This window comes from Sus scrofa, chromosome 7, assembly GCF_000003025.6.
Source record: "Sus scrofa isolate TJ Tabasco breed Duroc chromosome 7, Sscrofa11.1, whole genome shotgun sequence".
NCBI lineage: Eukaryota > Metazoa > Chordata > Mammalia > Artiodactyla > Suidae > Sus > Sus scrofa.
The window spans coordinates 7,768,945-7,793,436 of NC_010449.5; the positions used below are offsets into that span (position 1 = coordinate 7,768,945).

The 24,492-nt window shown below is 47.5% G+C and overlaps 2 protein-coding genes across 3 annotated transcripts in view; one reads left to right on the forward strand and one right to left on the reverse strand.

The window, feature by feature from the left end:
• The window catches only part of LOC106504317 (collagen alpha-1(I) chain-like), a 37,900-nt gene extending 31,897 nt beyond the window's left edge, over positions 1-6,003 (reverse strand). The window contains exons 1-2 of the mRNA XM_013977423.2: positions 5,964-6,003; positions 4,447-5,897 (exon numbers count right to left, since the gene is read on the reverse strand). Of these exons, the coding sequence (XP_013832877.1) occupies positions 4,948-5,897; positions 5,964-6,003 (990 nt within the window). The 3' untranslated portion in view covers positions 4,447-4,947. The remainder of the gene's footprint in view (positions 1-4,446; positions 5,898-5,963) is intronic.
• Positions 5,603-15,094, forward strand: SMIM13 (small integral membrane protein 13). 2 transcript variants are annotated; one of them, XM_003128178.4, is made up of 2 exons: positions 5,603-5,815; positions 10,793-15,094. In XM_003128178.4, exon 2 carries the CDS (start codon positions 11,422-11,424, stop codon positions 12,013-12,015), a length of 594 nt encoding a protein of 197 aa, XP_003128226.2. In that variant the 5' UTR covers positions 5,603-5,815; positions 10,793-11,421; the 3' UTR covers positions 12,016-15,094. The 2 variants fall into 2 exon arrangements, with proteins under 2 accessions (XP_003128226.2, XP_020955842.1); XM_021100183.1 differs by having other exon boundaries at positions 5,685-5,815.

The window sequence follows — 24,492 nt, forward strand, 5'->3', positions numbered from 1 at the left end:
ATCACTGTGGCGCACCCTGACTCCAACTTCGTGAGAACTGGAAGCAACTGTGTCTTTGCCATAGAACCTTAAGGACAACCCCCCCCCAACACACACAAAATACATTTTCATGCCTTCGCTACTTTGCTTATGCCTTTTCCCTTAATCGTCTCCCTTTCCCAAGAACTTTCCCAATACCTTGCTCAGTGTCGTGGTGCAAAGGAAACAACTTTTCCTTTTAAGTCAGACTGACCTGGCTTTGAATGTCAGCTCTATCTACGACCTGCCACCAAGTTTTTAGATTCCTTAAGCCTTAAGCTCATCAGTAACATTCCTGTGTTATATGTTGAAAATAATATTGAATATAGTTGCTTATACATGTTTGGCTCCCCGTGCTGGACTACAGAGCTTCAATTTTTAAAAAACTGTAACCCCTAGTGAGAATATATTTTGCATGTATTGCGACTCAATTCGCACACACCCATGTACAGAGAAAACAAGTTCCATGAGTAGTGCTTGCCTTACTACTTGTAATACACATTTCTTCTCCTATTCTATTCTATTCTATTCTATTCTATTCTATTCTATTCTATTCTATTCTATTCTATTCCTTTAGATTCTGCTCATGACTCACTAAACTGATTTCTTGAAGCAGACATTGAAAAATGCTAAGGCAGTTTGGGTTCTTTTACGTGAGGGAGCACATTTTATTTATTTTTGTATTGCTACTGGCAAGCACAGAGTCTGGCACGGAGTAAGCATCTGAGATGCTTGCTGCAGGACTGGGTTTTCCTTGTGGGCAGGAATCTTGTCCTAGTTATCTTGTATCCATCCCACGATTAGTGTAATTCTTCCCACAACATGTAGATATCAAATGGCTAAATTCCAGGCGTATTGCCAGGCTTCAGAGATAAACATCTGGATCAATCAGTACATGACAAGCACCTACTATGTGGCAACACGCACATGCCAGATTCATGGCTCCTTTCCTTAAAAGGCACTGGGATTCTTAAAAGCAGGGTGGGGCTGCTGAGAGAGGACACGAATATGTTGCCCAACTGAGAAATTGTAAAAAAAAATCATAAAATATAGAGAGGCCAAAATATCACCTGTATAGATAATAAAGACTAGGTCAGAGGAATTCCCTGGTGGCCTAAGGGTTAAGGATCTGAGGTTCAATCCCTGGCCAGGGAACTTCCACAGGCCACGGGCGTGGCCAAAAAAAAAAAAGCCTAGGTCAGAGAACATATAATAATGTGAGAGCCAGTCAGGCCTGTTCATCAAACCCTAAGTGGAGACAGCGCTATGCAGAAGGCCTATGCAGATGAGGCATAAGGCAGCTCAGACCCAAGGGGGATGTGGGAGGAGCTGAGCTCAGCAAACCTAGTTTATTTTTTCCAAATGCACCAATCAGTTGTCACTCCTCCCCTGAGCAGGGTCAGAGGGGATGAAAGGGCAGGACATCACTACCCTTAGAGGAAGAAATTGCAGGGGAGGGAGGGGTACGTTCTCCCGCTTAAGAATCATATTTCTGCATATGAAATACTAAATGTTTCTTGTGCATATGAAATACGAAGTGTTTTTGTGCATATGAAATACTAAGTGTATCTGTGTACATGAAATACTACATATATGTACTTGTGCTTATGAAATACTAAATAATAACATAACACAATCCAGGGAATATTACAAAGGAGGTACCTGCTTCTGTGCTAAATAAACATAGTTGACACTCGTGTTTCTCCATTCTTTTTTTTTTGTCTTTTTGCTATTTCTTTGGGCCGCTCCCACGGCATATGGAGGTTCCCAGGCTAGGGGTCTAATCAGAACTGCAGCCACTGGCCTACACCAGAGCCACAGCAACGCGGGATTCGAGCCGCATCTGCGACCTACACCACAGCTCACGGCAATGCTGGATCGTTAACCCACTGAGCAAGGGCAGGGACCGAACCCGCAACCTCATGGTTCCTAGTCGGATTCGCTAACCACTGCGCCAGGACGGGAACTCCGTATTTCTCCGTTCTTGATGGTTCATCAAAACCTGGCAGACATTAAATTAGTGCAGACCCTCTAACCCCCTCCCCACCTCAGTACTCCTGGCATGAAACCCAGGAGTCTGGTTTCAAAGCGTCCTGGGTAATTTCGGCTTGCAGGTATGGCTGAGAAGCACTGACTCAGAGGAGTGACAAGGGATCGGGATTCAGGAGGTCTTACTGAGGAAGAAAGTGGACAGACACTGCAGGATAAGCAGGATTGACGTGGTCAGAAAGGAGAGAGCAGGGAGGAGAACAGTTTAAGGAGAAGGGCCTCCAGAAAGAGCTGTGGTTCAAGGGTACAACACTCAAGACCTTGTTCTGGAAAAGCCTTACCACATTTACCCCGGAAAAACCATCTGCGCCAATATAGCACAGGACAGGACAGGCTGCAGCCTGGCTTAGTGGGACAGGTCCTGGACTCTGGAGTTCGGAGGCTTTGGTTCCTGGCTGCGGAACCCTGCCCCGGGGAGGACTGGAGTTCCTAAAGCAACCTGGGGAGCTGGTTGCACAGTCCTCCCCATCCGAGGAGATGGCACCGCCATCTACCTAGAAGCTCAGGTTACAAACCTGGGAGTCATTTTTTGATTTCTTTTTCTCACCCGTCCCATACCTAACCCACGGGCTAACCCTGATGGTTTTCCTTCCAAAACATACCCCAAACTTCTCCACCTTTCCAGGCTCCAGTGATTACTACCCTAGTTCAAGACACCACTTTTTACTTGAATTATCCTGGAGTTTTGGATTTACTAGGTCCTGGTTAGGGCCTGAGAACTTGCATTTCTTCCTTTTTCTTTCCACAGCAATGCCAGATCCAATCTGCATCTGCAACCTACGCCACAGCCCAAGGCAACGCCAGAGCCTTAACCCACTGAGCGAGGCCAGGGATAGAACCTGCATCCTCATGGATACTACTAGGGTCCCTAACTGCTGAGCCACAGTGGGAACTCCTCTTTTTTTTTTTTTTTTAGCCACATCCCTGGCATATGGAGTTTCTCAGGCCAGGGACTGAATCCGAGCCACAGCTGGGGCAATGTCGGATCCTTTAACCCATATTGCCAGACTGGGGATCGAACCGCACCTCCGAAGCAACCTGAGCAGTTGGATTCTTAACCCACTGCACCGCAGTGGGAGTTTGCATCTCTAACAAGTTCCAAGGGGATGCTGATGTTGCTGGTCCAGAGACCATTCTTTGAGAAACATGCGTTAGAGCAAGGGTTAACCTGGAGTGCACTTTAGAATCACCAGGCAGTAGAGGTTTTAAAAACTACCATGCTTGGGACTGGCCTCTAGAGCTAATTCATTTGTTTTGGCCGTTTGTAATTTTTTTTTTTTTTTTGGCTGGGCCCATGGTATACAGAAGTTCCTGGGCCAGGGATTAAACCCGTGCTAGAGCAGTGAAAAATGCCAGATCCTTAACTGCTGGGCCACCAGGGAACTCCAAGTTCATTTGTAATATATATATATTTTTTTGCCTTTTTTTTTTTTTAGGGCCGCACCTGTGGCATATAGGAGGTTCCCAGGCTAAGGGTTGAATCAGAGCTGTAGCCACCAGCCTACACCACAGCCACAGCCACAGCCGCGCCAGATCCGAGCCTCATCTGCAACCTACACCACAGCTCATGGCAAAGCCAGATCCTTAACCCCCAGAATGAGGCCAGGGATCGAACCCTCAACCTCATGGTTCCTAGTCGGATTCGTTTCTGCTGAGCCACAACGGGAACTCCTCTTTTGTAATTTTTAAACCTCCTAGTGTTATCTGAAAACTGGGTTCGCCACTTGGTGGGTGTTCAGCCAGAAGACACAACCAACCCAAAGAACAGAAAGGAGGAGTACTTCCTTCCAGCAACATGTAAGGAGAACAGGGACCTTTTCCCAAACCAGAGTCTCCCCAGACAGCAAAACTGTGAAAGTTTTAAGTTAAGGGTACATGCATATTCATGAAGGGGCTTGGGTGGTCAACTGAGTCTAAACCTTAGTTAACTGAAGTCAGGAGAGTCAGAAAAGCTTATCAACATCCTTCCTTAGGTTGGTCTGGTGGTTAGGCCCCCGAGGGGGTTTTAAATTTTGCAAAACAGCTCAAGAAAGTGCTTCAGGCTGATCTTTACCTCTGAAACAAAATTGGGAGTTTACAACTCCTTTATAACCTTTGCGATTGTTACTTCTTTTCCCTGATAACAGTCCTTTGTCCTTTTGTTCCTTTAAGACCATTCTCACTGAGGCCAGTTCTAGGGCAAACATTGCCGCCAAGCTTAGATCACAAAATGGCTTAAGCCAAAATGGCTTCTCTTATGTCAAGAAAGCCATGCCTGGCTCTCGTTCTCCTATGACTCTCTACCTTATATACTTACATGAGGACAGGGGAAAGGAATTAGTAGAAGAATGGAAAAAGTGCAGAGAGCAAGAGAGTCACAGGAAAACATGAAGTCTATACCTGGCTCCTTCCAGAAGTAGGATGTGCATTTACCGTCTTTTCTTCTGGGGGTACCTCTTTAAGGAATGACTAAAATCTGGTGGAAATGAGGAGTTTAAATTCAGAGAAGTTGAGACTATCAAACTGTCTTGTTTCACAGGGGCTTGTTCTAGCCTGTGTGGCAAAATCTTCAGTTGGGGGTCGTCTGTCGCTTGGTCTCAAGGCAGCAGCTGAATTAAATTTACAACTCAGGAGAATTAAGGGCAAAAGAGATGTCCTTAAGCCCCTCGCGGGCCGTTTCCGAAATACATGAGCTATGCAAACACAGAGCAACATCTGTAACTGGGGTAAAAGGGAGATTCCGTGCTTCTGGATCTTGTCTTTGGCAGGACGTTGGTATTTCCTCAAAAGTCCCAAGTATCCAACCTTCGCCCCCAGCAACAGGGCTAGGTTCACATGCAACCAGTTTTTCAGGCAGCTGCCTTCCCTTTCTTCCCTCTTCGTGCTTCGTGGGCCATGGTTTTAAACAAAACCATGTTTGAAATCACTCTGGCGCTGGAGCCTAGCACCGAGAGGCAGCCAAGTTCCCAGAACACAAACCCGCAGTCGGTAGACAGAGGCTGTGGTTTGAGAATAACCAAAGGCAGAGGGGCGAGAAGGGGGGAGAAGCCAAGCGGCCCAGCTGGCGGTGCATTCTGGGAGTTGTAGTCCCCGCGGGGCGGCCTCCTCAAGGCTCCCCCTCGGCTCTGCACTCCATCTCCCAGCAGCCCCCGCGCCGCGGAGGAGGCGGGCGGTGGGGGCGCTCGCTGATGAGCTGATGCAGGGCGGGGGGTCTGGGGCGGAGAAGCATCGCGGCCGCGGCCGGGAGACGTTATCTGCGGCCCCTGGGGCCGAGGGACCCTCGGGCGGGCAGCGACAAGGGCCGTGTGTGCCGCGCGTTCCACTGCTCGCCTTCTCTCCCCTTGGCTGGTGCACGGCCTCCGCCATGGAAGCACATCCGGCTGCCGCCGGAGTCTCCGGGCGCCGCGACCCGGGTTCCCCGGAGCGATGAGAGGGTAGGGGCGCCCCGCGTTCCGCCTCCCGCCCGCGCTCCATCGGCCAGACAGGCTTGGGAAGGGCCGTGGGCCGGTCGGCCGGGCCGCTGCGGTGCCCGCCTCCGCGCCGCCCCGCCCCGCCCCGCCTCCTGGGGGCGCTGCCCGGGGGCGTCCGCCGCCCATGCCGCCCCGGCGCCTTGCCGCGCCCGGCGCCGGCTGCTGAAGCCCCGGACGCGCCGCTCGCCCGCCGCCCGGAGCCGGCCGCCCTCCTGTGCCCAAGATGTGGCACAACGTCGGGCTGACCCTGCTCGTGTTCGTGGCCACGCTGCTGATCGTGCTGCTGCTGATGGTGTGCGGTGAGTGGGCATCGCCGCGGGGCGGTTACACCCTGCGGTGCACCCGCCGGCTGGATTGGTCCTGCCGACCGGCTGGTTTTGTCTGGTTAAAAAGAAAAAAAAAAGGCTTGTTGGGCAAGTGTGTTAGAACCCTCTTTTGTCCACTTACCTCTCGCGAGCGAGCTCGGAGAGATGTACCCCAGACCCATGGCAGGCCCGCTGGCATCCTAGCGAGGAAGGAACAGGATCCTGGGCTGGGCATCTTGACTCGGGGTTAAACCAGTTACTGCTTCACGGGCAGCGCCTTGATTGCCATTCTTGCCACAATCTGCCCAGATTTTAACCTTGGCCTGCATTCGAAGGTGAAGTGATTGGTTACTGCTTTTTCTTTTTCACACATTCTGATTCTAATGGTAATGCGAGGTTTCATTACCTTCATTTAACCAGGGGTAGGGACAGAGTTGGGTTTGAAGCACGCGTGAAATTGTTTACTTCGAGTTCAGGCTTAAACTAAATTCCAAACAAATGTTGAGACGAGGCAGAACTTTTAAAACCCTGGCTATATTAAACTTCCAGGGTCAGGTAACCTAACTCTGGGCTCTGTAATAATGGTGCTATTTTGTGCGCTGTGATTTTTTTTTTTTCTGCTTGGAATGAAAAGACGTAAAACTTTCTTCTCAAGGTAATATTAGCACAATTGTAGACGTTTTTGATTCTGTTTTCATGCACGGTAACTGATAACCCCAAAATGGCTAAGCAGTTGGGAAAACTTGAAGTGTTTAGATCCAGATGTATTTTTTTCCTCATAATTAATTTTTTTCATAATTACAGTATTGAAGTATGGGTTCAGGTTGATGCAATAGTTGGTTAGAATTCAAAATGCTATAGGGCTTATTCATTACATAGTTAATGTACCAAATACTCAGTATCAGCCCGTTTGGAGAAGATTCATGTGCATTTGTGCATACATATATATTTATATACTTATATTTTTAATTTTCTTGTTTTTACTAAGGCATTAGAGTTAAAACGTCTTATAGTTTTTCTTTTCTGATGATAAAACAACTGGGAAGCCTTTTCTTTCTTTCTTTTTTTTTTTTTTAATTTTGTCTTTTCTAGGGCCGCACCGACAACATATGAAGGTTCCCAGGCTAGGGGTCGAATCCGAGCTGTAGCCACCAGCCTACACCACAGCCACAGCCGTGCTGGATCTGAGCCGTGTCTGCGACCTACCCCACAGCTCACCGCAACGTGGGATCCTTAACCCACTGAGCAAGGCCAGGGATTGAACCCGCAACCTCATGGTTCCTAGTCCGATTCGTTTCTGCTGCGCCACGGCGGGAACTCCCGAATGTGTCTTATTTAATTGGAAGATGCCTCCCCTCCCCCCAGAGATGGAGTGTGACATGTAGACCGTACAACACCTTGGATAGAATGTTTGCCAACTCCTGGGAGTGCCCATCATGGCACAGTGGAAATAACCTGACTAGCATCCATGGGGACAAACCTAGAAATGACACCCAAAGCACAAGCAACCAAAGAAAAACAGGATAAATTGGATTTCATCAAAGAAAAAATGATAAATTAGGCTCCATCACAGTTTAAAGCTTTTGTACTTCAAAGAACGTTATCCAGACAGTGAAAAAGCCCCCAGAATGGGGAAAAATGTTTGCAAATCATATATCTGATAAGCGTCTAGTGTCAAGAATATGTAAAGAACTCTTAAATTTAAAAAAAAAAAATACAACTGGATTAAAAAGTGGGCAGAGGAATTTCATAGGCGTTTCTCCAAAGATTTACCAATGGCCAGTAAACCCAAGAAAAAAAAAATGTTCAGTTTATTTAGTCATTAGCGAAATGCCATCAGCAAAGCTACGGTGGTAATGCTACCTGCTAGGATGACTGTAATAAAAAGATGGGCCATCAAGAGTCGTGATGAGGGTGTAGAAAAATTGAGGACATCTTCTTACGTTGCTGATGGGAGTGTGTGTGGAATGGCACACGCGCTTTGGAAAAGAGTTAAGCAATTTCACAGATGGTTACGCATAAGGTACCACATGACTCAGCATTTTACACCCCTGCCCCCAGAATACAGTGGTTCCTTGAACAACGTGGGTCTAAGCGGTGTGGACCCACTCGTAGGTGAATTTCCTTCCCTACAGACATAAACTGCAGTAACTACGTGATCTGCTGTTGAATCCTTGGGTGTGGAACTGTGGACACAGAGGGCGGACTATAAAGTGACAGATGGATTATTAATGGTTCAGAGGGTTGGCACCCCAACTCCTGTCTTGATCAAGGGTCAGTTCTATTCCCAAGAGACGTGGAAAACATGTTAGTGCCCAAACTTGTGCCCTTAGTCATTGCAGCCAAAAAGCAGAAACTGTTCTTTGTAATAACCAGAAAGTAGAAACTACCCAAGTGCCCGCCAGTTGGTAAGTGGCTAAACTAAATGTGATATGTCCACACAGTGGAATATTATTCAGCGATAAAAAGGAATAAGGTGATTCATGCAACAACATGGATGATGAACCTTGAAAATATATGCTGAGTGAAAGAAGCCAGAGACAAGAGACCTCACCTTGTGGTCCCATGTATATAAAATGCCCAGAATACACAATCCAGAGACAGAGGGGCTGGGGGAGCAGCCAATGGGGACGGGACTGCTAATGGGTATGGGGTGTCTTTGGGGGGTTGATGAAAACATTCTGGAGTTTGGGGTTAATGGTGATGTTTGCTCACAACCTTGTGAATGTGCTGAAACCCACAGAATTACACATTTTGAAGGATTGGATGTGGTGAAATGTGAATTGAATATCAATTAAAAAAAAGAATCAACAGTGACATAGAAGTCCCCTCAGACCCCACCACCCAGGGACAGCCCAGCTCATGCTGCTGATCAGTTCACCAAATGTGGGCTCGGTCCAGGCGCCTAAGCCCGCTGTTTATTTGTTCCTCGCAGTAGCTTTGTCTTCCCTCAGACCCGAGCCTCCTGACTCCTGCTCCGGTGCTCTGTGCACGAATTCCCTGTGCCTATTTTTACCGAGAAGTTTGAGTGAACAGGGAACTTGCTAATTTGGAATATCATTAAAATACTAAAATACTGTTTGAGCAGTTCCCTCCTGGCCCAGCAGGTTAAGGACCTGGTGTTGTCATTGCTGTGGCTCTGGTTCCAGCTGTGCTTGGGTTCAATCCCTGATCCAGGATTTTTTTTTTTTTTTTTTTTGCTTTTTAGGGCCTTACCCATGGATATGGACGTTCCCAGGCTAGGGGGCAAATCAGAGCTACAGCTGCCGGCCTATACCACAGCCACAGCAACGTGCGATCCGAGCCTCCTCTTTGACCTACCCCACAGCTCATGGCAACGCCAGATCCCTGATACACTAAGCAAAGCCAGGGGTCGAACCTGCATCCTCATGGATACGGGTCAGATTTGTTTTTGCTGGGCCGTGATGGGAACTCCCCTGGTCCAGGAACTCCTGCATGCTGCAGGCGTGGCCAAAGAAAAAAAGAAAAGGAAAATACTGTTTTATTTATTGACGAATATATGTTGGTCAGCTGTGTGTCTGAGGTGCTTTATTCAGACATGCGCTTGACCAGAATACATTTGTGGAGTGGTTCAGTTAGCGCTCAGGCTGTAAAGGAAAGCAAAAACTTGAGAAATGGATTAAACCTCTGAAGTGAATCTTTTTAGTACCAAGGAGTTTATGTTAATCTCTCTCTTCCTCCTCCCCCTTCCCCCCACAGCCCCCTAAATTTTAAGAAAGAACGAAGTAACTAGAAACTTCCATCCGTGGCCGTTCCTCTTGGCCTGTGTAACCCTGGGGTAGAAAAGCTGGTTGGATTTTGTTTTCAGAAAATGCTAGTCATCCGAATATGCTGTGGTCCACTGCTTTTCTGTGAAACTAGAGAGTTTTAAAGTAGAAGGAATCAAGAAAACACATTAGCATGAAAAACTTTGTTAGCAGTAGTTAATTTTGTTTATGCTCTTTTCAGAGCAACCAGTCGTGGGTCAGGGGTTTTATCCTTTTTGCTCCTTTATTAACCAATGTTTGTTCCTTATTAGTGGATGTCTAAAACTGAAAGCTCCTTGCAAAAACAAACAACTTGGTTAGCAACCTTTTTTTAGGTCAGTAACCTTTTTTCAGACTTTAATGACTTTGACATGAAGATACTGTATTTTTTAAAATCTTGGAGTTCCTATTGTGGCTCAGCAAATCAAATCTGACTAGTAACTGTGAAGACCCAGGTTCGATCCCTGGCCTCGCTCAGTGGGTTAAGGATGCTGGTTGCTGTGGCTTGTGGTGTAGGCCAGCAGCTGTAGCTCTGATTCGACCCCTAACCTGGGAACCTCCACATGCCACGGGTGCAACCCTAAAAAGACCATAAATTAATTAATTAATTAATTAAATCTTGAAGATACTGATACTCTGGCTTTTTTCTTTCCTCACGTAAAGACAATGTATTAAATTTCTGTTAAGTTGTGTTATTTCTAGAAGTTTTTGAATAGTTTGGTCCTGAGTCTTCGCCACAGTGCACTTGATTCTCAGCATGTCGTGTCTTTGATGTTCTGATTGAAGCCGGCTTACTGTGAGTAAGCATGAGCTTTGAAGCATGATCTCCAGGTGAATGGCAAAGGGTAGTCTTTCTTCCCCAGAAAAGCGCTCTCAAAAATTTGATTTTAATGCACTAAACACCGTTACTTAGATATCATAATCTCATTATCATTTTACTGTAGATGGACCAGGCTGGGATTCTGAATTCCATTAAGGCAGAAATTGTTTTTGCCGTCTCTGTATAACCTTGTGCCTTGTCCATAGGTACTGCTTAATAAGCGCCTGCTGTATACATTGTAATCACATGTATTTTTAAATTATACCTCCTGTTTTATAATATTAACCCCCTCCCAGCACACACACCGCCCCCCCCTTAACGGAAATGTCCTCAACGGATAAAACCGTGTGTAACCATTTTTCTTAATCTCCTCTCTCTCTCTAGGTTGGTACTTTGTTTGGCATCTTTTTTTGTCAAAATTCAAGTTTCTTCGGGAGCTGGTGGGAGACACAGGGTCCCAGGAGGGAGATCACGAGCCTTCAGGGTCTGAAACGGAAGACGACGCTTCCTCCTCCGCACCCCGGGTCAGATCTGCTCGCCAGAGAAGGGCACCTGCGGATGAAGGGCACTGAGCCCTGCCGCGGCCCGCGTCCGCCTCAGCCCCAGGGCCCTCGCTTGGGCCACCTGGCCCTGCCGTTTGCTCAAAGGCAGAAGACGACTCCTTCGGTGTGCGATTTGACAAGGGTCACACGTAAGCCGTATGAAAACAGAGGGAATTGAAACCAAGCCGGGCCCGTGCAGCGATCGTTGCAGAGGAGCTCGCCAGCCCCTGTGCGCCCACGTGCCCCGCGTTCCCTGCGGCTTGGGCTCACTCGCGCCCGTGCGTGCTCGTCTGGTGGACGGCACAGGCTTGCCAGCCGCATTTTGTTCGTCCCGGGCCGCTCGCCTCTCTTCCTTGGCTGTGTCGCATCCCGCCTTGCGCCACCGTGGGATGCGGGGTGGCCGCCTCGAGCCGGCGGCCGTCGCGGCGTGACGGGCCCCGCCCGGGCTGCGGGAACGCGGCGCCGGTCACAATGTCGTCGAAGCGGGTGCACTACGACTCGGCCCTGAAGCGGAAGGTGATCGTGTACGCGGAGGAGCACGGCAACCGGGCCGCCGGGCGCGTGTTCGACATCAACGAGGCCAACATCCGGCGCTGGAGGAACGACCGGAGCTCCATCTTCTCCTGCAAGGCCACCACCAAGTGCTTCACGGGACCCAAGAAGGGCAGGTACCCGCAGGTGGACGAAGCGGTCCTGCGCTTTGTCAATGAGACGCGCGCCAAAGGCCTGCCCGTCACACGCCAAGCCATGCAGCTGAAGGCCGGAGAAATCGCCAGAACCCTCGGAATCGATGAGACCAAATTCAAAGCGACGAAAGGCTGGTGTGACCGATTCATGCGTCGAGCGGGGCTGTCCCTCAGGCGCCAGGCACCGTTTTGTCCCCAGCTTCCCGCCGACGTTACGCAGAAGGCGGCGGTGGAGAGCTGCTTGAAGAGGTGCTGCATCTCCAGCACGTTCGATGATGCCAAGGGCGCCGTGGTCTGGGAGAGCGCGGACGTCGAGGGCTGTGAGTCCAGCGATTCAGAAGCGTTGGACTCAGAATACGAAGTGATCGTTATCACGTAACCAGCCCCTCGGGTCCCCCACTCCCTTTGCGAGTGCACGCAGTTAGCGGGAGAAAAACCTCTGTCGGAAAGCTCTGCTTCAGAAATTAAAAGAGCAAACATTCTGCAGGACACAGAAGCACCACGTCATAGTTGGAGCGCCCGTGTCTTTTCTTAGTGATCCCTGTGGTGCATCATAGGCGTGGTGGTATCTTAGGTTAGACACGAAGGTAGTCTGTAAACTTATTTTTCTTTCTAGCATAGCGGTTATTTATTGGGGAACTTGATTCTGACCCTCACCATGTTGTTGCAATAGTTATCCTCTGTGAGACAGCTTTTGGGGGGCACCTGATTCAGGATGCTAGAGGGGTGATGCGGCCTTCCAGGGCCCTGTCTCGACTCCAGGACGAGTGGGATTCGTTGATCCTTCTGTGCGGGAGGCCTTCCCGCTCAAGGCCTGTGTTGTGGAGAAAATACTTCTTCACAAAACAGCAATTCAGTGACAAGACCTCAGGGGTGCTGGGTACTGAGGGAAAAAACGGAGAGTGGGTGAAAATGCCTGCTCTACTGTAAAATGACTCTTGCTCAGTTCCCGTGTTTGTCCGCAGTGACCTTTGGACCGAGTGGTTGCTGGGCAAGAGGGACATGGATTAAAGAACCTTCCTGTTGAATGCCGCCTACTCTATGCAAGGATGCAGTCCTTGCAACCCCAGCTTACGTTATGAATCCGCATTCTTTTTACCTTTTCAGCCCTCGCTGCTCACGGACTCGTCATTACAGGACCTCACCCCTGTGTGACGAAGGTGTGTTGCGATTTTGTTGGATACCTCATACGTCATGTTCATGCTTCAGGATAGCTTTGTTTGTTTGTGGACAGTTCCCTGGCTCTGCCCCGAGTTGTCCACACCTCGGCTCTCCCTGCAGCCCTTTGGAGGTACTAAAAGGGAATTTACACAGTATAACTTCACTTTTTTATACGACTTCCTCAGCTCAGCAGCTGAGAGCGGGGCTCAGCCTTCATTTCCTCGTCGGATGCAATGTTCTGTTTTGATGTGACTGTATCCATGAACCAAACAGTGACCCAAGTTTCAAGCAGGAATTTTCATGCGTCGTACTAGCTAAATATCACATTCAAATGCTCCTCAGTTAGGAGAAAGAAAAAAAAAAAGTACTGTTTCTTGGTGCTGGGAGGATATCTGAATTAGGTCTTTCATCGTCTGATATTTTGAGCTGGGGATTTCGCCTTGGGGTGCGTATCTTAGGTTAGATGCTAACTGCTGACGAGCTTTAAGTCCTAGCTGGTGAGCTTCCCAGTGAGTCAGTGTTAAGGATGATGACCCCATAAGCCCCCCAATCTCCAGGGGTCATCCACACATGACCCATGTGACAGAGTACACCTTGGTGTTATTTATGAATATTTATGCCTCGTGGATGTCTTTTTTTAATAGGATTTTAAGAAGTGTTCTGCAGAACTTGCTTGGGAAAAATACCCAGTGCATATTAATAGTTCACAGCCTACCATGTTCTAACTCTTAGGAAAGTCAAAAGAAATCTCTGATGGCAGTACGAAAATTCTCCCAACTTAATTCCTTTGTTTAAAACGCACCCCCCCGGGCCCCCCCGCACTCCTCTTTCCCACCCGGTACACTCGACAGAGTACATATTTCTAAGGCCGCTAAGAGAGGCAAGAGAAATAGTTGTTAATACAGGATTACTTGTGTGACATGTTTTGTTCTTTTTCCCGCTGCAGTGCTTTTTATAGCCAGAACTCACCATAAGTATGTTTTTAGTTTCTTAGTAGGAGATGAACTGACCTGTGGCTAATTTTCAAGTAGAAGGTTCTGAGCATTAAAAACGCAAGCATTAGTCTTGTCTGAATCCCCTCAGACAGCGGTGGTGATCAGGGCACCGTCTTCTGAGGATTAATTCTACAACAAGGACTTCAGCGAGTGCTTTTATTTCCTTCCCAACCAACCATTTCCAAACCTTTTTTTTTTTGCCTCAGAAAACTTTCTTTTGCCTCTGAAACCTTTGTGGAAATTGCCTGTATCCAGTGTATTGGTAGCATGGCGCTGAATTTAAGGCCCCGAAACACTAAATATTTGTGTGGCACTGTTTAATAAGGTTTTTAGTATTTACATAAAGCTAAAAGCAGAATTCATCCCATGGATTTTGCAGTGATGTTTTCATGGTGGAAACATAAATACATTGCTCCTTGGTGGGACAGCCAGTTTACAGACACGCTAACTATTTCTTTAGATGTTTTCAGATTTAAAACCAACCTCAGATGGTTACTTTGCTCTAAGTTGGGAATATATTAAGAAACAGCTTCACAAAATAGGGCATTTTAAACCAAAATGTGTTGAAAGATTTGAAAGGAGTGCATTTTTACTTTTAAGAGCAGCATTTTTTGCAATGATTTGAAGTCAACAATGCAGTATTTTTTAAAGTCAGTTTTTCTTAAAAGGTATGTTTTCATGGAACATGTAACCAGTGTGACGTTAGCTTTTGACTAGTACACTTCAAGTGCTTTTATATTTCAGGTTGACTTTAAAAAGCCAATGAGCAGTACTCAAAGGTTATGGATTCTTAAGCATTTAATGGAATAGTATTTTGTTATGGAGTCTAGAATTTAAGCACCTTGTATTGTCTGCTTTTAAAATATTCTATAGTTTTTAACTTAAAGCCTAAAGATAACATTTTATCTTATATTAATAAGAGTTACCTTTTCCCTTTGTTGATGTACCTGCGCTGCCTGTTTTTTGACCAGTGTTTACCCTCTAGGTCAGTTCTATTCTATGCATAACCGTTCACCAAATACTGCTGCTCTGGTTTCTTAAAGGAAGCCTTCCGTGCTATGCTATGCTGTATTGTCATCTTGCTGCTTGACAAATAGGTTTATAAGGAATTAGAACCGCGTGTGTTAATAGGACCTTTGTAATAACGAGATATAAAAGTAGGGATGAGACGTGTGTATAGGTGATTACTCACTGTTACTGTTTTAAAACTGGTCAACACTATATCGAAAGCTTCTGTGCTTTGTCCGTATGATGTTTTAACTTTCACTTTAAACTACACAATAAATTAAAAGGAAAACAAAAGTCCTGTATGCTTCATTGATAAAGTATAAGAAGTATGAAGGGTACCTCAGCCATGAGGGGTTTGAAACGCTGCCTTTTTTGCCAGGGGCTCACCCTGCACCTCATCTGTCATACTCTTAACGAGAAGAATTAGGATAGGAGTTCCCGTTGTGGCTCAGAGGGTTAAGGACCCGAAATTTCTGTGAGAATATGGGTTCGATCCCTGGCCTCCCTCAGCAGGTTAGCCGTCCAGCATGCTGCCAGCTGCAGCTGAGGTCGCAGATGTGGCTCGGATTGGCTGAGGCTGTGGCCAGCAGCTGCAGCTCCAATTGGACCCCTACCCTGGGAACTTCCATATGCCGTGGGTGTGGCTGTAAAAAGAAAAGAAAAAAAAAGACAAGCTAGCAGTAGTATTCCTAGCGTCATGAAGATGATTGACTTGGACCCTAGGGTCATAAAGCGTTGAAGCTAACTTACACTCCACGTCGAGCCTTTTTTCTTAAACTTTATCCAGTACCCTTGATTGCTGACCACTGATCACGTCTCACACTTGGCTGGTATTAACCACCAGGGAGTCTGGGTGAGGAAACTGACCAGACCCAAGGAAAAAGATCGGGGGATGCCCTTGAAACCCATCTGAGATGGAAACCAGGAATTGCCGTGGCCGGGGGCCAAGTTTTTGCTTTTTCTTCAGCAGTGCTCAGCTGCCAAGAATGTGGAATGGAAAAAGTGGGCTGTGCCAGGGCCAGCCTCTGCAAGGTAGGAGTGTCTAAAGGGCACGGTCATTTGAGATCGCTGGAGACGGGCCTGGGCTTTGGGCTGGGTTGTCAAGCGGCCAGGTCAGAAAGCCGCTGCTAAATGGGGTGACAATAAGTGAGTGCGATGTGTGTATAAGGGATAGAATGGGAACTTGGGGGTGGAGGCTAGGATTTCAGAGGGGAAGCAAAACCATGAGGCGGGGCAGGGGGGACCCTGAGACGGGCGATGCCTTCTGGGGTATCGTGTGGACTGTCGGCATGGCCACTAATAGTTTTGCCCCATGGCTGGAGTTGGGATGGAGAAGACCAGGACCTGGGGACCCGGTCAGGAACTTGGGAGACTGATCCTAAGACCTGGGCGGTCGGGGGCCTTTGAGGGGAGGAAGAAGGTTCCTGAAAATGAAAGAGGAGTGTCCTTGGGGAGCTGTGGGAACACTTTCTCTTCATCGTCCCCCGACACAACTCGACCAGCCGGTGCATGATTGGTAGGTACAATTTCGTACTTTGCTTATCGAAATGATGCTGGTTTTGGAGAACATAGATGGGGATGCGAGAGGAGAGAGGAGGAAAGGACAGCAAAAGCATCTCCGAGAATCTTCAGGAGGAGTGGGAGTTTTCCAAGGAGAAGAGGGAGGAAGAGGGCTCCGGACAGCAGAAAGGGCTCGTGCAAAGTCAGAGCTGAGGAAGATTTGGGGAACTGTAAGTGGGAGATTATTCCTGGAAAAGAGTGAGTGTGGGGTACAGCATCCTGAAACTGGAGAGGGAGGTATGATCCAGGTCTTCAAAGACCTTGTGCGCGATGTCGTCAGCTTGTGTAATGTATGTTGAGTGGCTTCCCTTGCAGGCACCTGGACCAGGTACGGGTGGCTCAGAAAGCCCGTGCCGAAAGCAGCAAGGTCTGATTCGGAGACACGATGGAAACAGGGTGTCTCTCACTGCACCCCAAGGAAGGAAACAGCTTGCCGCAGGCTGCCTGAAAGGAGCGACGACCAAGGGGAATTTGAGGTTGGGAAGAACCCACAGGGCTCGGGACTGGCTTGTGAAGGCAAAGGAGAAGCCAAGGATGATGTCGGCATTTGAGACCCAAAACACCGAGGGAGGCCGAGAAAGTAGGCTTGAGGTTGGCCCGAGGGAGGTGGAGATGGGAGTCCCGTTTGGGGGACATAGTTATTTCGTCTTTTTAGGGCTGTACCCGCGGCATAGAGAAGTTCCCAGGCTAGGCGTTGAATCGGAGCTGCACCTGCCAGCCCACCCCACAGCCACTGCCCCACCAGATCCCAGCCGCATCTGCGACCTACATCATAGCTCACAGCAACGCTGGATCCCTCGGCTTTGCTTGGCTTCCCAGCGGCTCCCATGTGGCTGCTCAGCCCTTCCTTGTTCCTTGAAACTGGTTTCTCCTTCGGCTTTCATGATACGGAATTCCAGCTCTTCTGGTTTCCTTCCTGGACATTCATTCCCCTTGTTTGCAGGCTGAGTCCCCAGGTCGGTTCTTCCAGCCCCCACCCCCCCCGTCCTCCGTCTGTGACCTCAGCTGCCATCTCTTCGCCAGAGAGGCGACATTCCACGGGCCAGTGAGCTGCTCACTATCTCCTCTCGGTTGCCCTAAACACTGCTCGCTCTCAGCACCCCCACCGTCTCCCGTGTCCGTTTGCTGGGGTTGACAAACCAGCTGTCACTCTTTTTTTCCTTTAATTTTGTCTTTTTAGGACCACACTCATGGTATATGGAGGTTCCCGGGCTAGAGGGTAAATCAGAGCCACAGCCACAGCAACGCCACATCCAAGCTGCATCTGCCACCTACACCACAGTTCACAGCAACGCTGGATCCTGAACCCACTGAGTGAGGCCAGGGATCAAACCTGCGTCCTCATGAAAACTAGTCAGATTCATTTCCTCTGAGCCACGGCAGGACCTCCTATTTTATTTTATAGTTTTGGCTTTTCAAGGCCTCATCTGTGGCATACAGAGGTTTCCAGGCTAGGGTTTGAATCGGAGCTGCAGCTGCCAGCCTACTCAACAGCCACAGCAACGCCACATCCAAGCTGGATCTGTGACCTGCACCATGGCTCATGGCAACACCAGATCCTTAACCCACTGAGTGAGGCCAGGGATCGAACCCGCATCCTCATGGATCCTAGTCGGGTTCGTTACTGCTGAGCCACCATGGGAACCCACAGGCAGTTCTTTGTTCCATGGACGAGGCTTCCTCTCCTTCAGATGAGAAGGAAACACTGGTGGTTGGATTTATTTGATAAAGTGCCACCATGCCCTGGGCGAGTGAATCCATATGTCAGTATGAGGTAGAACTTGCATCGAAATCACATTGTAACCCGCAGGCTGCATGTGTTTCGCCATTTAGTCAGAATCTGAGTCTAATCTGAGAAGCTTAATCAGTATCAGTATCTCCTGAAAATGGCTTCCGTTTTGTTCAGTCAACAAGCAGGAAAGTGCATGTTAATGAGATGCTGATTTTGCAAGTCCTGGATTCTTCCTGTGTCCAAAGGTCCCAATGTCCTGTCAGAACGGTCCCAACAGCAGCTTTGACCACAAGGTGGCGACAGATTTCAAGAATTAGCCGAGAGTCTAGTTGCTCCTCCTGGGGCGGGCAGGGGGGGGGGTGTTGCTTTAAAGGATGTGGATGGGTTTGGTAATTATACGGCACCCGGTGCTGTGTCGGAGGTATTCAGCTTAATCCCCTTTCCCTAAAGCAGCTAGACGCACATGTCAATCATCGATCATACTGGAAGGGGAAGAGGGATTATTCGTCGCTGGGCCAGGACAGATATAAACGGGGGAGCTCTTCTGGCCACCCAGCGACATCTTTCCACTCCATCCAAAGCCGAGGGGAGACAGGCGACGTATTAATAGTCCCTCTGCTTTCCACTCCTGAGGCCTTGAAGTCAGAGAAGGAGGCACATCCACAAACAGCCCTTGAACCCCACCTCGCAGTGAAGGACTCCAGGAACCAGACAATTTCAGGAGAAGAGTGATGAAAGGATGGTTTGTCCAAAGGCGGGCGTATTTACCTTGGGTGGGATGTGGCGGAATAGGGAAGGATGGTTTGTCCAGTGTTTTACCTTGGGTGGGAAGTCGGGCTATATAAGCCTCTCTGGGTAGTGCTTTTCATTTACAAAGTCCTTTTTTTTTTTTTGTCTTTTTTGCCTTGTCTAGGGCTGCTTCCCGTGGCATATGGAGGTTCCCAGCCTAGGGGTCTAATCGGAGCTGTAGCCACTGGCCTACGCCAGAGCCACAGCAACGCGAGATCCGAGCCGCGTCTGCGACCTACGCAACAGCTCACCGCAACGCCGCATCCTTAACCCACTGAGCAAGGCCAGGGATCGAACCCGCCACCTCATGGTTTCTAGTCGGATTCGTTAACCACTGAGCCACGACGGGAACTCCGCAAAGTCCTTTTTCGTATATTGCCCTCCTTCAACACCTCCCTCCCCCCGGCATTGGGAGAGTGAGGAAGGCAGGGAAAAATGTTACCCTTTCTTTACAGATAAAGAAATTGAGGCACAAGGAGGTGAATCAACTTGTCCGTAGCCATGGATGTGCCAAACCCTAGACTCCCGCCTTGTTGCTTAGAGAGGGAAACACTTTCTTTTTTCTTTCAAGCATCCAAATCACCTTACTGTGTCATTTAGCACAGAGGAAGATAAGTACCGGTTCAAATACAAACACAAGGTGCAGCTCTGACACCTATGAGCCGACAGGTCGCGATAAACTAATGTGAAAGTCTGGGAGTTTCTTTCCTTTTGTTTCTTCTGCGCTGCCCTGAGGGCAGCCAGACCTTAGCGCCAGCTCTTCCTCATGCCAGGAGGGGGGGCTCAGCCACTTGGGCATATGATTGTCCAACAGAGAGAAGGGCTTGCCACAGGTCAGGAGGAAGGGACATCTGGTTAAAGTGACCAGGTGGCTCGCGGGGCATGTGGTCGGATTCCCAAAGCCTGAAAGCGGGCCGAGAACCCTGCCTCGCCGCAGCCCTGGGAGGTGGCGGCCTCTGCTGGGGGGTGACCTGTGGGAACCAGGGGTCCAAGACTGAGGTCTTTGGAAAGGGCAGCCGGGTTTTCCGCAGCCACGCGGGGCCCGGGGAGGGAAGCTGTGAGCGGATGTCACGGGGGCGAATGGTGAGCATCTCAAAGGCAGCCCCCATGCGCTGAAGACCAGAGGCTTGGCTGAGTTCCCTGGACTGTGCAGGACCCTTCGGCGCTCAGGGAGGGAGATGCTGGGCTGGCAGCGACCGCTATTGAGTGTCTCAGCCTCCGCGGTGGGGAGGCTGAGAATCACGGTTCTTTTGGTTTAGATGAAACAGTGCAAACCAAACACTTCAGTCCCACGCGGGGTGCGGGGCGTTTAATCCACGTGAAAACAGGCTCTTAGGGCTCCTCCCCCGACCAAAGACAGAGACACGGGAAGAAACCAAGGCCCTGGCCTTTCTTGCCTCCTTCCTTCTCCTCTGGGGTCCCTGCGGTAGCCGAGCACCCGGCTTGCGCTGCGGCCGACCGGTCGGGTCGCCTTGACCCGCCTCCTCCGGTCAATTCCCACGCTCCAGCCGCCTCTTCCCTGCACCCCCACCCCCGCCCCGTGCTCCTGTGGCCTCGTGTTGGTCCCTCCAGCAGGGCCCTTCCTCTGTCCTGCTGATACCTCGGTGCCCTCAGTGTGCCCAGTCACCGCTAAATGCGGACTTGGGGCCCTTCTTTAGTTCAGCCAACTGATGGGACTCTCAGGCAGGTTGGAAACGAAGCATCTGTGTTTTTAACATGTTCCACCAGATGCTCATGATATTTTTTTTTTTTTTTTTTGGCTTTTTAGGGCCACACCCGTGGCCTATGGAAGTTCCCAGGCTAGGGGTCGAATTGGAGCTGCAACTGCCGGCCTACACCCCAGCCACAGCAATGTGGGATCCAAGCTGTGTCTGTGACCTACACCACAGCTCAAGGCAATGCTGGATCCTGAACCTACTGAGTGGGGCCAGGGATCAAACTCACATCCTCATGGATGCTATTCCGGTTGGTAACCCATTGAGCCACAAGGGGAAATTTTTTTTTTTTTGTCTTTTTGTCTTTTCTAGGGCCGTCCCCAGGCTAGGGGTCCAATTGGAGCTGTAGCCACTGGCCTACGCCAGAGTCACAGCTATGTGGGATCTGAGCTGCATCTGCGACCTACACCACAGTTCTTGGCAATGCCGGATCCTTAACCCACTGAGCAAGGCCAGGGATTGAACCCGTAACCTCATGGTTCCCAGTCAGATTCATTAACCACTGAGCCACGATGGGAACTCCAACACAAAGGGTACTCTTAAAATTTATTTTTAATTTGTTGTCATCAAGTGGCAGTGCTGCCTTTGGTAACACAGGATGGAGGGATTTTGACCAACCTTCTTGCTAAAGATAAAGCTGAAGTAAAGAGAAAAATTAAAAATGCAGTTTTAAAATCATCAAATAATTGACAAGATGGAGAGAAATTACCAGCTGAGATCAAGACATGAAATCAAGAGAGTGAGGCTAGTGTTGGAGGCTTCTCTTGGCCTGGAGCAAGATATATCATTAGAAGCTTCAGATTATCACTACAAATAATTTTTCAAATACAAATGTCTAGCATACACAGAAAAAAACAGCATGGAAATACTTTTTTAACCTAATAAAATGTGTGGGTGGGAGCACCCATCATGGCTCAGTGGTAATGAATCCGACTCATATTCATGAAGGTGCGAGTTGGATCCCTGGCCTCGCTCAGTGGGTTAAGGATCTGGCGTTGCCATGCGCTGTGGTGTAGGTCTGCAGCTACAGCTCTGATTTGACCACTAGCCTGGTAACTTCCACATGTTGTGGGTATGGCCCTAAAAGGACGAAAAAAAAAAAAAAATTGTGTGTGTCCAAAAGCCAGCTTCTTATTTGACTTTTAGGGAGGCATTTATTTCAAGTCAGAAGGAAGAAAAGAATACCTCTACAATTATTTAACATTGAACTGGAATGTTAGCTAATGCCATTAAACAAGAGAAAACTTGTAATAATTGGAAAGGAAGCTGCAAACTCTTTGTCGGTACTATAATTGCATATCTGGAAAACCCAAAGAATCAATGGAAAAATCCTACAAAAGCAGGACATGAAATTAGCATACTGAAAATATGATGAACTTAACAAATGAAACAATCTATACATAAACTATAAACAATTTGAAAATATAATGGAAGACTATATAAGAACAAATATTTAAATGCCTACATATAAACCTAATAAGTATGCAAAAATAATAAAACTGCAAAACACTCATGAACTATATAAAAATAGTTTGAACAAATTGAAAAAAAAAACCCCATAATCTTCCATAGGAAAAACCAACATTATAAAGATGTTATTTCTCCCTAAATTAGTTTTATAAATTTAATGCAGCCTCAATAACTTCCTCAGGTTTTTTTTTTTTTTTTTTCCTGGAACTAGACAAGTAGATTTGAAAGTTTGTATGGAAGAATAAACAACTAAAATAGCCAGGAAATACTTGGAAAGAATATTTAATGCATGGCTAATCTTATTAGAGTTAGTAAAACATTCAACATCCTCTAAATTAAAGCAGTGAGGTATTGGCTCAGGAAAAGACTTATAAACTAATGGATCAGAATAGAATATACATAAGGAAAATCTAGTATATGACAAAAGAAGCATTGAAATCAGAGGGGAAAATGAACTTTAAATCATATTGGGCCAAATAGATAGAAGAAAAAAAAAAAGCAACAGATCTTTTTCTCACAGTGTACTCTGGGAGAAATTATAAATGCATTGGAGGTCTAAACGAAAATTAAACAAAAACAGAAACACATACAAACACAAGAAGAAATCATGGGTAAATCTTATATTTATAATCCCAGAGTGGAAATTTCTAACTATTAAAAAAAAAATCTGGACAATGAAAGAAATTTGACAACATTGCAAACAACAAAATAAGTCATAAGATAATTACGAATTGGGAAAAAATGTGTAATTTACATCACACAGTACTCATATAATTAATGTAATAAGGGTTTCCTAAAAATTGAGAAGGAGGACTCATAATCTGATTTTTAAAAATAAGCAAAGGTATGACTAGAGAGTTCAAAGGCCACTAGGAGCCCTCATTCACAATAACAGAAATGCACATCAGCCCTACGAGATTCTGTCTCCCATCTATCAGATTGAAGAGATCTCCAAAGCTTGACAATGCAAATTTTGGCAAGACTTTGTGAAAACACGTATTTTTTTACACTGCAAGCGGGGACCCAAAATGGTACAATTTCCGTGAAATGAAATTGGCACTATCTAGCAAAATTGCATATGCATTCACTCTTTTATCCAGCAATGATACTTCCAGGATTTTATCTCAAATGGTCCACTGTAAACATATGAAGCCATATGCAGAAGGCTGTTCACCATGGCTTCGTATGTTACAGCAAAAGGGGGGAATGACCCAAATCTTTCTCAGTAGAGAGTCAGTTGAAGAAGCTCTAGTATCTCCAGGAAATGACGTTCTTTGAAGTTGTCAAAAGAAACAAAGAGACAACTCTCACTTCCAGGTATGATGGAGCAGTTACCAGGAAATTGCTGCTCCCACTGAGAACAACTGGAAAAGATGGATACAGTGAAAACTCATCTGTTTGAAGTTTTTGGAGAGTGGCTGCAATAACCTGGCGTTGATGGGTCCAGAGACCAGAGAAGGGAATCTCACTGAAGTGAGCCCAACGTTCTGAAAGCTGCTTTTCTCCTCTTGGCATTTAGCAATTCCTGGCTTCTAGAAAGAGCCTGAGAGGCTAAGGAGAAGCCGGGAAGCTTGGAGCGCTCAGCAGTCTGAGAGGTCTGAGGAAACAAGACCTGGAGCATGAGGCTCCCAGATCAGCCAGGATTCAAGAAGCTAAGATTCCAGAAAAAAAAAAAAAAAAAAAAAAGAAGGGAGGTACAGAGATGTCAGCCTGATATTTGATGGTTTTCTCTTTAAAGTACTCGGTGAATCTTAGTCACATAAAGGGAAAGGCTAGGAAGCCAAGAAAAGCAGCTGGAAAACAGAGTGGAATTTTTGGCACTCTGATGTTGTGCAGCTAAAATCTGGAAATCAGGAACTGAGCAGGAGGCTGCACTCTGTAAATGCCGTAGGCTTTCAGTTGGGACCCTTCAGAGGGGGTCCGTTAGAGTAAATCCAGCCTCACCACAACTCAGCCTTGAATAACCTTAGTCCCTGATTGGATAGTTGCCTGGCAGACATAGACTGAATCGCTCTGGAGGAAAGTAACTTCACCAGATCCCTCTTTCAGGCACAGGAATCAGCAGCATTCAATCCCAAATCCCTAGGATCCAAGAAAGAGAGCCAAGAGAAAAAAAGCCTACTAGAAATACACTCACAGGTGTCCCGGATTATTGCAGTCATCAGTCACAGATTTAAAAATAATTGTCATTCATGTGATCATGAAAATAAATGAGAAGTTTTCCTAGGGAACTGGAATCCATGTCTTCCAAAGAGCAAACAGAAATTCTAGAACTGAAAACTATATAGTCATTAAAATTTGGGCTCAAAACGAGTTTAACAGCAAATTGGACACAGCTGAAGAGAGGACGGGTGAGCTGGAGAGAGGGCAGTAGAAATATATCCTGACTGCAGTACAGAAGACAAAAAGGATGGGAAATACAGAAA